The sequence below is a fragment of the Lissotriton vulgaris genome, chromosome 1_1 (assembly GCF_964263255.1).
Source record: "Lissotriton vulgaris chromosome 1_1, aLisVul1.2, whole genome shotgun sequence".
Lineage (NCBI taxonomy): Eukaryota > Metazoa > Chordata > Amphibia > Caudata > Salamandridae > Lissotriton > Lissotriton vulgaris.
In genome coordinates, this window is record NC_141685.1 from 1,513,086,448 (window position 1) to 1,513,100,958 (window position 14,511).

Sequence of the window (14,511 nt, forward strand, 5' to 3'; positions counted from 1 at the left end):
TGATAGTAACCTCAGGTGCCACAAACTCCATCTCTTTGGGCAGTAGGCAATCAATCTGGTGAGCGCACCTCTCAAGCCCCTTTTTACCTCTCCCTGGCCTTCTCATTCCTCGGGTATGCTTATATAAGACTGAGACAGAAACTGTCATTTGAGATCCAAACTCAATTAGATTTTAGCATAATATTACGGAAATCTATAATTCAATTGCACTATAGTTCCCTTATGTATATTGTTGTCTTAGTCACAATGTTACAAGGCAGGCCTGGGCTTTCCGTTTGGCTACAGTGAAACAATGGTGTGCACATCAATGATGCAGAAACTCAGAGGAAAAAGTCAAGTCTTTAAAGATATCCAACACGCAACAAATCTGGGGGTACAGCAGATAATTTCTGATCTGCAGATCATTACCATAGTCCATTGCACCAACACTGGAGAACTGATACGATTCCTGGTAATGGCAGAGATGGACTCTTATAATGTAGTACGCAAGGCCTTCCAAAGAAACAGATCTAAAAGAGGCAATGATTACTGAATAATGCGCCAGGCTATCCCTACAAAATTGAGAGCATAATGACATAGAAACAACTTTGAGCTCTCTTTATTGGTGGTCAGTGAAAAAGTGCTTATTATGGTTCACAGAGCATACTGGTAAGACTGTGTGGGATACATGTGAAAATCTAGTTCCAACTGCTTTTCAATTACAAATCTCCAGTCAGTAACATGTGATTGAATTGGACAACAATGCCACAAACTGTGAAACCCTCTAGACCTGACTTTGAGGGCAGAACCTAGCCATCAGCATTTCAGGAAACCTTTCAAAGCGGAACTGTTCACAGAAACGTTCAACTAGACATCAGAATTGATGGCAGCAAACGAGAAAGATCATAAAGGGCGGCAGATGTACGACCATCATGGTTTGTTAGTCACACAATCTGCTGTACAAAAGTGTCGGAGACACTGTTTGCTATTCCCAATTGGGTTTCCAGGGACCTGCCTCATTAGTATTCATGATGCAGGTTGCAACTTGCGACCTATGGGGAATGGCTGGTACTCACAGGGATGGTGGCCTGCTGGAGCCAGCAGACCACCATGTTTGTGATTACTTTTTAAATAAAGCAGCTGTTTAAAAAAAATGCAGCCTGTTTTCTTAAAGGAAAACGGGATTCTTTTATAAAATAAAAATGAAAAGTTTTCTTTACATTTTTTCAGAGTAGGCAGTGGTCTGTGGGATTGCTGATTCTCCAGTATTACATCTTTCATAGATTCACATGCTTGTATCTTCCCCGTCGTCATGGTGGGAGTCTCACGGTAACAGAATGACCAAGCAGTATCATAGAGAAGAAAAACTGCATAGAAAAACCCCATAGGGGCTGTACTATTTGGTAACCAGACCATTTCTTTGTTTTGGTCCAAAAGCCAGCCAATCAGAATTGCTGCCCTGCCCTCACACTCCCCAGCAGCAGCTTCCTGCCTCAGATTTCCAACCGCCTTCGTGTGAGAAAGGAGTCTCCCTGAGCTCTGCTCAGTTTTCTTCTGTTCCTGTGTGAACTTTTGACCCTTTGGAATCTTGTTTCCTGCCTTCTAAATTGAGGTATTGTGTGTACTTATCTTGCTTATGATGGCTGAAAGCTCTAAAAAGAGGCTGTTCAGGCCATGCAGATCCTGTGGGAAGGCCAGACTTTTCTCTGAGGACCCACATGAGGACTGCCTTTACTGCCTCTACCCTAAACACCTGGTGAAGGACTGTAAGCTTTGTAGAAAATTTTCTGACAAAACCAAACGTGACAGAGAGGCTAGATTACTGTTATGGCTTCAGAAGAAGAAGGCCACACCAGGCTCAGATTCTGAGGAAGAATCTTCTCACTCCACTCCCAAGAAAAGAAAGGCCTCTGTTTCTGTGGAGAAAGTGGAGTCTAAAAGGAGTAAGTCTAAGGAAAAATCGACATCATCTCTTACTAGTACTCCTCTGGAGAAGCAGTCAAGTCTTAAAGGACCTGGATCTGCACCTACTACCAGTGCGATGGCTTCTGCTCCTAAGTCTGTGGTGAAAACTTCAGTTCCGTCGTCTACAGCCTCGTCGACGACAGGATCTAAGGCTGCGTCGACGACCACGACGTCTACAGCAACGACATCGATGAGTAAGATGTCTCTGTCAGCGAAAGGACCGTCGACGACGACGACTCCGTCGACGACAGGTTCGATGTCAAGGATGTCAACGGGGGCCCCGTCGACGATGGTCCCGTCGACGATGGTCCCGTCGACGAAGGTCCCGTCGACGAAGGTCCCGTCGACGAAGGTCCCGTCGACGATGGTTCCGTCGACGAAGGTTCCGTCGACGAAGGTCCCGTCGACGAAGGTTCCGTCGACGAAGGTCCCGTCGACGGTGGTCCCGTCGACGGTGGTTCCGTCGACGGTGGTTCCGTCGACGAAAATCTTGCTTTCATCGGCTAAAGCGTACAGTTCTCCTCAGTCGAAGACCATGATCTCCATCCGCTCTTTTCAGTCGACGAGAGGTTCGGCTACCATCAGTAAATCCGCAGAGTTCACCTCATGGACAAAGATTTCTCCTTTACCGCCATCATCACTGTTGGAGCAGGATTCAGATGGAGAGGAGTCCTCAGGTGCCGCCTACAGCCCTTCTCAGCTTCAAATAAAAAGCCAAGATACGGATGAGGAGGAAAGTTATTCCTTCAGGGACAGGCCAAAATCTTCCAGATATGAATCATTCCAGGAATCTGGTGATTATGATGATGAAGAAGAGCAGCACGTGGACTCACGGGAGGAGGAACGCCAAGAGACGATTTCTATACCCCTCACTCTTGTGTCTGATCTTAGATTGATGCTAAACGACTACTATCGTCGTTTCCCAGAGGCGAATTCCTCGCAACCAGTTACGCAGACGCCTCCTCCGCAGACACCTAAAAAAGCACCTACCCCTCAAGATCAAGGAGTTAAATCTCCGCAGGTGGTTACTATAAGGGACGACCTAACGGACTCCGATGAAGATGAAGAGCCCGAAGACGGAGAGCTGGTTAATGATGCCTCGGGGAAGGAATGGGACGAATACGTCTTGCCATCGGCTGCATCACCTGACCCATTCAAATCTACCTCCCCTCCTCAGGACATCGGAGGCTTCCATGATATCATTGAAAGGGCGGCCAAGAGATTCAGTCTAGATGTGGAAGTGCAAGAGACTGATTGTTTCTTGTACGATTTCAAGGATGATAACAAAAGGTCACTTCGCTCAATTCCTATTATCCCTCATATCTGGGAGGAGGGCCTCAAGATTCTAAAAACACCAGCTTCTATAGCGGTTTCAGTTCCACGAATTGAAAAGAAATACAGAGCTCCAGAATCTATGGCAGCCTGTCTCATTGGACATCCCAGGCCGGAATCAGTTGTGACACAGGCGGCGCAAAGAAATTCTAAAAACCCGGTGGCTACTTCGCTAGTGCCACCAGACAAAGAAGGGAGGAGAATGGATGGAGCAGGTAAGAGGTTTGCGGTCATGGCAGCCTCTACCATTAAAGCGGCAAATGCTATGGCACTGCTTGGCCGTTACAACAGACAGATATGGTCAGATCTGGCACCCATACTGTCAGCGCTTCCGGAGGACCGAAAGAAAAGAAGCGGCAGCCCTTCTCAAAGAAGGAGCAAAATCGGCTGCCGAGTCTATCGACATCGCCATGGATGTCTCGTCTTTAGCCTTCAGACAAATGGCCGGGGCGGTTTCGCTTCGCAGACAGGGCTGGCTCAAGGCGACTTCTTTTCGACCAGAAGTGCAGGCGAAGATTGTCGATATGCCCTTTGACGGGGAAAATCTGTTTGGGAAACATATTGATGAAGCATTGCAAGGCATAAAGTCGGACACGGATACGGCTAGAGCGCTAGGATCTCTTCAGCAGGGAAAGTTTCAGTCCTTTCGGAAGAGGGGTGCAAGAGGCCAATTTAATCAAAGACCCTCTTTTCAGTCCAACCGATATCAACCGTACAATCAGCAGGGATATCGTCAGTTTAACACCAACAACCAGTTCAGATCCTCTAACTCCTCTTACCAGCAACAGTCCAGAGGTAAACCCAACGCCAGGGGGAAAAATCAGCAGTCTAATAGACGTCAATGATTTCAGGCAGGCGCTCCCCACACGGAAGATCCCGGACAACGACCACTATCTGTCTCAATACTTCGCCAACTGGATGTCCATAACATCGGACAAATGGGTCTTGGATGTCATAAGCAGGGGCCACACGCTGGAATTTGTGGAGATACCACCGGACCACCCCCCAGTATTCAGGCCCAACCGTCATCGCAAAGAAATGCAGAAGGAAGTTCTCTCGCTTCTGCAAAAGGGTGCCATAGAGGAGGTACCACAGCATCTCAGAGGGAGAGGCTTCTATTCGCATTTCTTCCTCATCAAAAAGAAACAGACCCAGAAATGGAGACAGGTATTGGACCTGAGGGATCTCAATCTATACATAAAAAAGATACCCTTCAGAATGTTGTCCCATTGGTACCAAACTGTCGTCTGCGAATGAAACCTTTGCAGGAACAGCTCGACGAACAGTGGGTACAGGCCAAGGGAACCTTCGAGGATCGCATTACCATCACGAACCGTATGAAGGTGGCCATGTCATGGTGGAAGATCCTAAAGAACCTGGACCAGGGACTGAGCTTCATTCCTCGAGATCACGACTTCGTGATGACGACGGACGCTTCGCTGAAAGGATGGGGCGCGCATCTTCAAGAGCTGGAAATTCAGGGCCTTTGGTCAGATTGGGAAGCTCAGCTTCACATAAACATGTTGGAGCTCAAGGCGGTGTTCCTAGGGCTTCAAGCATTCCTTCCCAGAATACGACAATCGTCAGTACTTATCCAAACGGACAGCACCACGACCATGTTTTACCTGTTGAAACAGGGCGGGACGAGATCCAGAAAGCTGTCTACACTGGCGCAAAGGATCTGGCAATGGCTCATAACCAACGAAATTTCGATCCAAGCTCAGCATATACAGGGAGTTCTCAACACTCGGGCGGACGCCCTGAGCCGCACTCCCAATGCGACACACGAGTGGGAACTACACGACACTCAGATTCACATTTTATTTTAAAGGTGGGGCACTCCCACATTAGATTTGTTCGCGACTCAAAGCAATTCAAAGTGCGCTCACTTTGCGTCCAGGTACCGTCAACAGGACTCCATGGGAAATGCATTCCTCATGGACTGGACAGGAAGGTTTGCATACGCGTTCCCTCCGTTCCCATTGATACCGCGCATCCTGCGCAAGATGAGATTGGAACCGTGCCGGATTATAATGATTGCACCAGCCTGGCCAAGACAGGCGTGGTTTTCAGACCTCCTTCAATTGTCGAGGGGCGACAGGATCCAGCTCCCGACATTTCAAGACCTCATCTCCATGAAGGAAGGGCAGATTCTGCATCCGGACCTACACTCTCTAAAGTTGTCCGCATGGAACCTCATGAGCGGGAATTTCAAAATCTAGATATTTCGCAAGAATGCAGGCATATTCTCTCACAAGCGAGAGCTGTATCGACAAACAAAACATATACAGCAAAATGGACCCGTTTCTGCCACTGGTGCAACAGACAAAACTTGCATCCGTTTGAGGTTCAGCCTGAAGGTATCCTGCCTTACCTGCTTTCACTATCTAAGTCAGGTCTGTCGCATGCTTCGGTTAAAGTGCACTTAGCAGCAATATCACGTTTCCGGCGGAAGCCAAATGAACCATCTCTCTGGTCATCCAGAGTGATAAAGGAATTTATCAAGGGGCTTTTTAGAGTCTTCCCACCCATCCAACGCCCACCTGTGCCGTGGCACCTCAATACAGTTCTATCGCAGCTTATGAGGCCACCCTTTGAGCCCATACATAAGACAGACTTGCAGTTCCTGTCATGGAAAACAGCCCTCCTTCTCGCCTTAACATCTGCAAGGAGGGTTAGCGAAATCCAGGCCTTTTCGGTGGAGGAACCCTTCTTACAATTTCGTCAGGACAGGGTTATACTGAGAACAAATCCTACCTTTATTCCCAAGGTGGCGACGTCTTTTCACCTCAACGAACCCATTATTTTACCTACTTTCTTCAGCAAGCCTTCCTCAGAAGCAGAAAGAGCCTTACACTCTCTAGACATTTCAAGATGCCTAAAGTTCTACATTGAACGGACAAAAACGTTCCGCAAGTCCAAGCAATTATTCATTGCTTTTGAAGGGCAGAGAAAAGGTCTTCCATTGTCGAGACTGAGTATTGCTAGATGGATATCCTCAGCTATCCTGAAATGTCACGAAAAAGCAGGGAAGCCGTTATGTTCTAAAGTGCATGCACATTCAACGAGGAAGATGGCAACCTCGATGGCCTTGTTCGCAGGAGTGGCACTGCCAGACATCTGCAGAGCAGCAACGTGGAAGAGTGTGCATTCATTTACAAGACACTACTGTCTAGACACTGCGTGGAAGGAGGACACGGCAGTGGGACAGGCTGTTCTGAAGCGTCTATTCCAGTAAGGTATGGCCTAATGTCATATTGTTTTTTACTATACAGTGCTTTGACTTGTACTTATACATGCATTTATCGTATTGCTGATGCTTTACTAGCTACTGTTATATCATTGCTTTACGGCAGAGCTTCCTTCTGTGTTCTGTCCTGGAAACGCTACAAGTATGGTGAGCACTGCTTACTACTCTGATACAAGCATGTGAATCTATGAAAGATGTAATACTGGAGAAGGAATTAGTTACTTACCTGTACACTATAGTTCTCCAGTATTATCTTTCATAGATTCACATGCGCCCGCCCGCCTCCCCGTTTCTCAGGCAGATCTTGTTCTCGGTATTTATCCATGTCTCTCACTCGGGGACGGAAATCTGAGGCAGGAAGCTGCTGCTGGGGAGTGTGAGGGCAGGGCAGCAATTCTGATTGGCTGGCTTTTGGACCAAAACAAAGAAATGGTCTGGTTACCAAATAGTACAGCCCCTATGGGGTTTTTCTATGCAGTTTTTCTTCTCTATGATACTGCTTGGTCATTCTGTTACCGTGAGACTCCCACCATGACGACGGGGAAGATACAAGCATGTGAATCTATGAAAGATAATACTGGAGAACTATAGTGTACAGGTAAGTAACTAATTCCTTACTCTGAAAGAAATGTTGGGGGCCCATTTGCAAAGGCGAAGGGGTCCCTTAGGGACCCATTCCTATTTGCGAATGGCTTACCACCAATTTGAAATTGGCTGTAAACTGCAAATTTTTTGCGACTGCAATCTAGGTTGCAAAACATTCCTACATACCAGTACAGCTCGTTATTAGGAAGGGATGCCCTCGGCATGTTCCTTCCTGATAGTGACTTGCAAACGCTATTCAGCGAATAGGTAATAGGTTACCGACTCGCAAAATAGGGTTGGTACATTTGGAAATACATTTTACCAGTTGCAAACGGCCCATCAGTAAAAAGCATCGTGCATGTGGCCTTGGGTTCACACTCCTGCTTCACCGCAATCCTGAACGACATTCAGTTTGAACTGAATAGCTCTGTGAAGTGGCCCCAGGCGACATGCAGCACGTTATAAAATATTTAAATAAATAGCTACATTAGTGTACCTAAATAACCTAAACACTGCTAATCTAAATACTGTGATGACCGAACTGAACAGGTTTAACTAAGAGCTGTGATAACTAAAGCACTTGTATAATGTAAAAGCTGTAATAATCTAGAAACTGTGATGTTCCTTAATGAAGTGTCTTGTATGCCCTTCCAGGAAGGTCTGCGCATGCTGGTTTCCAGAGATCTAGACTGCACCCACATCGTATACATCCAGTTCTCCTTTAAGTTTTTCGCAAGAGGTAAGTTCCCGCCGAAGCACATTTCTAACATTGCTCAGTTAGAATACTGTAAGTGGTCATTAGTGAATGCCAAATTAAAAGGGGTGCCTGTGGCACGAAACATAATATCAGTCATTAATACAGCTTATTATGGCATCTGGCTTATTTAACCCATGTGATATATGCGAGACGAAGAGCATCCCTCCGTGAGCTGGGCGTGTTATTAGCAGATATTTAAAGGCCGCCATTTGCTGACTTCCACAAGGTGGAAAGTGATCAATTAATCAACATCCGCAAGCGAGGCGTTGAGCCTGGTGGGACATCTGTCATAATACGTCATTCTGTTAAGCACACAAGCATCAGAGGGAGTCTGTTGAAGAAATGAATAATGCACTGTCACTTAGGTTCTCTCTAGTAATAAGGCAATGTGAATGATCCGCCTTAGGGTAGCCCCTATGATTAAACACAACCAGGAGAGGCAATTAATCATACAAACTGGACCTTTTTTCCCAAAGTGGTAAAAGATTTGCTTTAGCTTTGCGTTTTGAATTGTTTCCACATTTCTTATAAAAGACTGTTTAGCCCTTTTTTTAAAAAGTGGGTATAGTATGGGTACATCTGTAAATGGGTGAAACCATACTCTTCAAATATGCGACTCGGAGAGCCCCAGAGCCTGCAGCATCGACGGTGTAAATGGCAGCTGATTCTTGCAGCTGCTCGCTGATCGGAATTTACCCACAACATTGTGGTAGAATTCATAGGAAAAGACCTACACTAGCCGGGTGTAATTCCTTCTCTTTGTTCCTTTTTGAAGTACTTAGAGATGCACTAATCGGTTTTTAGCATAAATTGCAAAAGCTTTGGTTTCATTTTCTTATTTTTGTGCAAAAATAGGGACAGGAGACATTGTTATGTTGTAATAGGACAAAAGTATAGTGGCAGCTGCGTTGTGCTGAGTTCAGATGAAGATGGCTGCGTGTCGGGGTTTGCACCCATTCCATTGTCTCTACTGGGAATTGATAGAGCTGCGTGCTGTCTATGAGAAACTTTGATCTGCTTCATCGGATCTCCATAAATCAATATTTCCCCAGCCCAGAGCTCGATCTGTTGCATAAACGTGAATAAGGGAGGGTGAATGGCAAACCTGTATGCAAGGCATTGCAAATTGGTGCTTCCACTCTGGCGATTGCAGAAGTGAAAGCATAGGGCACAGTGGAGGTGCTCTCTCAGATTCTTCCAGAGAGCCATTTCATTTGCCTCTGTGCAGGTGTCTGTGCGAAGCGTATGACTTGTGGTTATTAAGCTGCATCATGTTATGAGCATGTGCAGTCAATTTCTATTGGTTGAACTAAAGGAGCACAGCTCTCAGAAGCGTGGTGGTTTCATTGGCTTTTGAGGTGTTTCTGGGCTTTTGCCTTGAGGCATTTGTTTATGACAGTGAATATAGAAGTATAATGAAAAGGCAAGGTCAGAGGTATCAAAATGGAATCATATGAGGTGATCCTTTTTAAGGGCCAAGTAAGAGCTAATATATTCCCCTGTAAGTGCGATCCTTGTTGCATCACTGCTTGCACCCTCATGTTCATTACTCGGTATAAGTAGATGCACGGGTAAATGACCTTGTTATTTCTTCTGTTCGCAAAATATGAAACAATCAGATGCGCTATGTGCAGCCTCCACTGCAGACGAACTGTTTTCGTCTGCAGTGGAAAGGGCAGTGCATAGTTTCACATGTGGAGGACTGACCTCAGTCACCGCAGAGTCCGCTTCCACCCCCGGTCACCAGTGTCAACGGAATCAGCTAAAGGTGGGACTGGACACTTCATAAATTACTGTCAGTCATTCTCATTGCCAACAATGGTACCAGTGACGCTAATACCTGGGCTGCTTCCGTAAGGAAGGAAGGACAGTTACTCTGTGGGTTGATATCAACACGCTCTTTGCCTTGATTTCTATCCTTTCTGCCGGTAAATACTTTTTCACCTCTACTGACCAGCGTGGCTTGAATCTGGGAGAGAGGGAAAGGTAGCTTGGTCTCTCTTTGTGAAATCGCTGATCTCACACCTGACCTACAGATTCCACAAAGCATGTCAATCAGACAACCTGTGTAGAACTGAAACTGCTTCCATCCTCTTAACATGGCGGATGCCAGACAAAAACCATGACCTTCATTCGCATAGATATTTCTGTGAGTAGGTGTGACTTGCAACATTCTTTCAACCACACTGAAAAATCTCAGAGTTGGGCCCAAGGTCTGGTTATTTTCATCAAAATCACTGGCCTCAATCATTGTGCATAAAAAAGAAAAATATGAGAGCACAACGCCCAAAACTGAAAGTGCAGTGCAAGTATTTGTTTTACAGTTGTAGGTGCATATTGAAAAGCAGGTCACTAATAAAAGGAATTTGATAGATTTCAGGATTATTGGCCTCATAGTGATGTGCCTGCTATAATTCGTGGAAATATTGCACTAAGTAAATATGATACTATTGGGTGGGGCATTTACTGGGTATGGTTATACACGCAAGTCTGATTTACGTGTCTCACAATAGGGGAGAACACAGTAAGTTTGTGTGTTTTCCCTTGCTTAAAGGTGCTCTGACTCTAAACGTGGGGTTTTTCAAACAAATTCCACCATGTATTTATCACCTGGAGACAATTGTGTATGACAAAACTCAGAGACCCAATTTGGGAACAAACTCCTCGAATCAAAGTTAACAAGGGACGCAGAAAGTCTGTAGGAGTTTTGGTGATTTAACTTGCCTCTGTGTGATTGCTCTTGTTCAGTTACACAGCCCTGTACTCAGTGCTGGTCTCTCTCACTTGAGTGCAGTAGACACAAGCAAGCACTGCCCTAAGCCACTGGAAAAGGAACACACTGGTGGATTTCATTTAATCTATTGGTTTAAGGCCACATTATGAATCCCCTGGAGTGGGTGTGTTAATCCTGTACTCCTGGATTTAACAATGCTGCGACTCTTGATTACTTTTGGGATGCAGAATTAACAGGATTTATGAATTAAACCTGGAGAATCTTCTGGTTTTACCAGAAATTGCATTACTCTGAGTCCTTCTCCTCCCTCTGTTCAAATCATTACGTTACGGGGCAAGCCTGATTCCGCAGACACCAATTACCACTCACCAATATAAATAGAAGTGCCCCCCACTCCATTCGTCCTGTTGATACCATGCCAAAAGACTCAACCAAAACCAGTTCGCCTGGAACGCAGTGGGTGGGAGCCATGAAAAGTAATGAAATAAAGCGCGGCAGAAGGACCCAGAGTAATGCCATTAACATTGAGAGATTGAAGCATTACCTCCTAGTCCCTCCCTTGCTTATATTCATTATGTTTCTAAATATAAAAACTTAGTTCAGGACAACTGTGGTTGCTTGCAGAAACACTTTTTATACACAGCAAATCGCCTTTTCCTAGTCATACCATAGAAGAAAGAACTTCAGAACCAAAAACCTAATTTAAGTCCAACTCCTACAACAGACTGTGATGATTAACAAAAGTTCAAGTAGAAGACCAGGTGCCGTCCTTTACATTGCTGCAATAGAGGCCACTTAACTTCTGCTAGAGACATTGGCACTTTAGGATCTGCCTTGAATACCAAAAGGTGTCTGCTGGACCCTTACCTATAAGCCAAAGAACCTAGCTACATTTTGCATTTATTAAGAGAACATACTGATGGCTTCACTCCCTTCTGGCTAGCCCAAAGTTGACAAACAAACAATCAGTCATCCTAAAAGAGGACCCTCTCTCAAAATAAATTAGAAGAGCCCTTCTCACGTCAAGAAAACTAGCCTAACATCCTCCTCTGAAATAGAAGCTGGGAAAACGGAGGTGCAACCAACTCCTGATCTCTATCAAAAGAGGAATTTACCCTCAGCCAGCACAAACAATGGAAATATCTCAATAACAACCCTATGCTCAACAATCTTGCAAAAAGGATGACTTCAAGTGTGGATCTAGTTCCCCCAGCCTTCTAGCATATGTAACTGCCCAAAATAAGGTGTCGAGTATGAAAAACAGGAGTAGAAATAGGGAGTATATTATAAAAAAAACCTGAAACGTTTATCATCTGAAATGTTTTCCCATGTACTACTGACCGCCCTTATGGCTGCCCACTGTGTTCCTAAAGTTGAGACCTTAAGACGCATCTGGAAATCAGCCTGAAGGAAAGGAAGGATGGGGACCAACCCTCTTACTTGAGGATCAAAATGATTTGATACACACCATTTATTAACACCTTCAGTGCGGCGCAAATTTTCGCACTGTGCTGAAGGTTCTAAATAACAGGCGTGGTCGTGATGGAACGGTTCTGTCATAAGCACAGCCCAACCGGCGCTCGTTACGGAACCGTTCCATCACTAGCATCGAAAGGGTTAAAAGACTCCTAATGTTTGGTGTATGATTTCAAAGTGGAAGAGCTTCCAGACACCTAGTGTGTTATTTCTACACAATCCGATACCACCATAGATTTCAGCCCTAGCCATTCAACCTCCATCCTGCTAAATCTGAGTTTTGATAGGGTCTCTTGATGTAACACCAGAAAAGCCAGGGGAGCAGTGAGTACGTGGGAAACTGAAGCTCCTGAATCACCCTCATATCTGTCAGAAGAGGAAACTGACAAGGACGGGGCCATGCTGAAGCTACTAAAATACCTCTGTTCAGTCTGGTTTCTGGATTGCAGAAATGGTCTGGCTCCAACTGTCTGCAATTATGTTGCAGAGTCTTTGAATGTGAACTGCTGCAATTGAAATTATCTGACAGGATCAAAGGGAAGCCCAAATAACCCTATGTCATTCGGGCTCTATATGTGGCTGAAATGGGGGGTTCTTTATAGGGATCAATCAAGGACACCTTGCCTGTACATCAATATCAGGCCATCTCACCACTGGTGGAACTTATTTCAATCCAATCGCATATTATTATTAAATATCTTTATTCGGCAAATTGATCACCATAAAAGAATACATATACATAATACATTTCCAATTTTCCGGTTAAAATCGCATATTAAATATAGCCAGTAATCTTGAAGGTATCACCACATAGCATATGTTATAACAAATCAAGAGATGTTGATAATTAAGTATTTGTATATTTATTAAACATAAAATCGAAAATAGTTCAAATTATATATTCATTGCACTGGCCTTGTTGAGATTGATGGAGGGTGCCTACAACTATCTGAAGTGTTCAGAGTCTACCCACAGGCAGTGCCAAAAGTTCCTGAAGAAAACCACTTTTGGAGACTGAAGCATTACTTTACAGTCCAAACAATTCCTTTGGATGAATCCAGGTGCTGATGGGTATTTTTTGGAATAAGGAACTCCACGAAAATACATAGGTTGATGCATTTGGGCACACTCCAGTTGAGCGTCTTCAGGATAGGGCACATCTAAAGAACAAATAGAATGCTATGTGTGTGTGTGGGTGTGTGTATGTATATATATATATTACCTACTGGTGGTCGCCAGTAGGTAGTTATAGTTAGGATTGGCTACCATAGGAAATTCCGAAAATTCTATTGGGAATAACTTTGGCACCGATTGAGGGGTCTGCCTGTAATTTTCCTTAAAATGGTCTCGCTCCGCTCCGCTACTTCCCTGAAAGTTTCGGGGGGATTCGTGAAGTGGGGGCTGAGAAAAAAGGGGGGTCTCCATGTTTTCTCCACGTTAATTTCCATAGGACGGTCTGACAAGTCTACAGCCCGAACCGCTGAATGGAATTACGCCAAACTTGGCAAAATTGTAGAGACTGGTACGTAGATGTGCCTTTGCTATGTTCGGTGAAAATTGCTCTAGTGGTTTTTATGAAAATTAACTTCAAAAACACATATATATCTATAGGCGCGCTCCGAGCGCTCACTGGTGCGCGTACCGGGGAGCGCACCCGGCGCGCTACGGGTGTGCGCGAGCGGAAAGCTTATTGGCTGTCGGGTGTCTGTCAACATTCTAAACAGTCCGGAGAGTCCGCCATCTTGTGTCTCGGTAGAATCGAGACACAAGAGGTGAAAAAAGAAAGGGGGATATAATTAAAAGGGGGCAGAGTAGACAACCCCTGACCCCCTAGGTTTTCTGAGGGGGGCCTAGAAGGACCCTGAAAGGCAAAAAAACGTTTTATTTTGGTTTTTTTTTAATTCGCGGGGTGCGCTGGGTGCGCTCCCGGGTACGCTCTCCGGTACGCACACCCTGAGCACACCACGGGGAAAAACAGTGTAAAAAAAAATAGAGTAAAAAAAGAATGTAGAGTGTTTAGTGGTAAGTTAGCTCTGCAAAGAGCTGTTGTGTTCATTGGGTGTTTTTGTACCTACAAGTAGGTACCAATGCAGAGTCTTATATTCAAGAGGAAAACTCTATTCCCCTCATCTGTAAAATGCACACCATCTCTCCTATAGATGCCTTGCATGTTGTAACGCAAGTTGTTGTGATAAATGGGACCCATAGCATAGTCTCTGAGGTAAGCAGAAACAGATTTATTTACATGTTTCCTTGCTTTCTCAATCTGTGGACAAAATTGGTTGGACCAGTTCCATTTTTGCCTTTGGCATATATTAGAAAATACCTAGGCAGTTTTTGGAAAAAGTGACATTAATTGCCCAAAGATGTCCCTTAAAAGCATTTCCAGACCTACCCCAGTCAAAGTGCCTAAGTTATTTCCACCACAGTGCA

The 14,511-nt window shown here is 44.9% G+C and overlaps 1 protein-coding gene across 1 annotated transcript in view; it reads left to right on the forward strand.

Moving 5' to 3' along the window:
* RELN (reelin) overlaps positions 1-14,511 on the forward strand; it is a 1,675,658-nt gene that overhangs the window by 1,421,004 nt on the left and 240,143 nt on the right. The window contains exon 37 of the mRNA XM_086967429.1: positions 7,766-7,850. Within this exon, the coding sequence (XP_086823555.1) occupies positions 7,766-7,850 (85 nt within the window). The remainder of the gene's footprint in view (positions 1-7,765; positions 7,851-14,511) is intronic.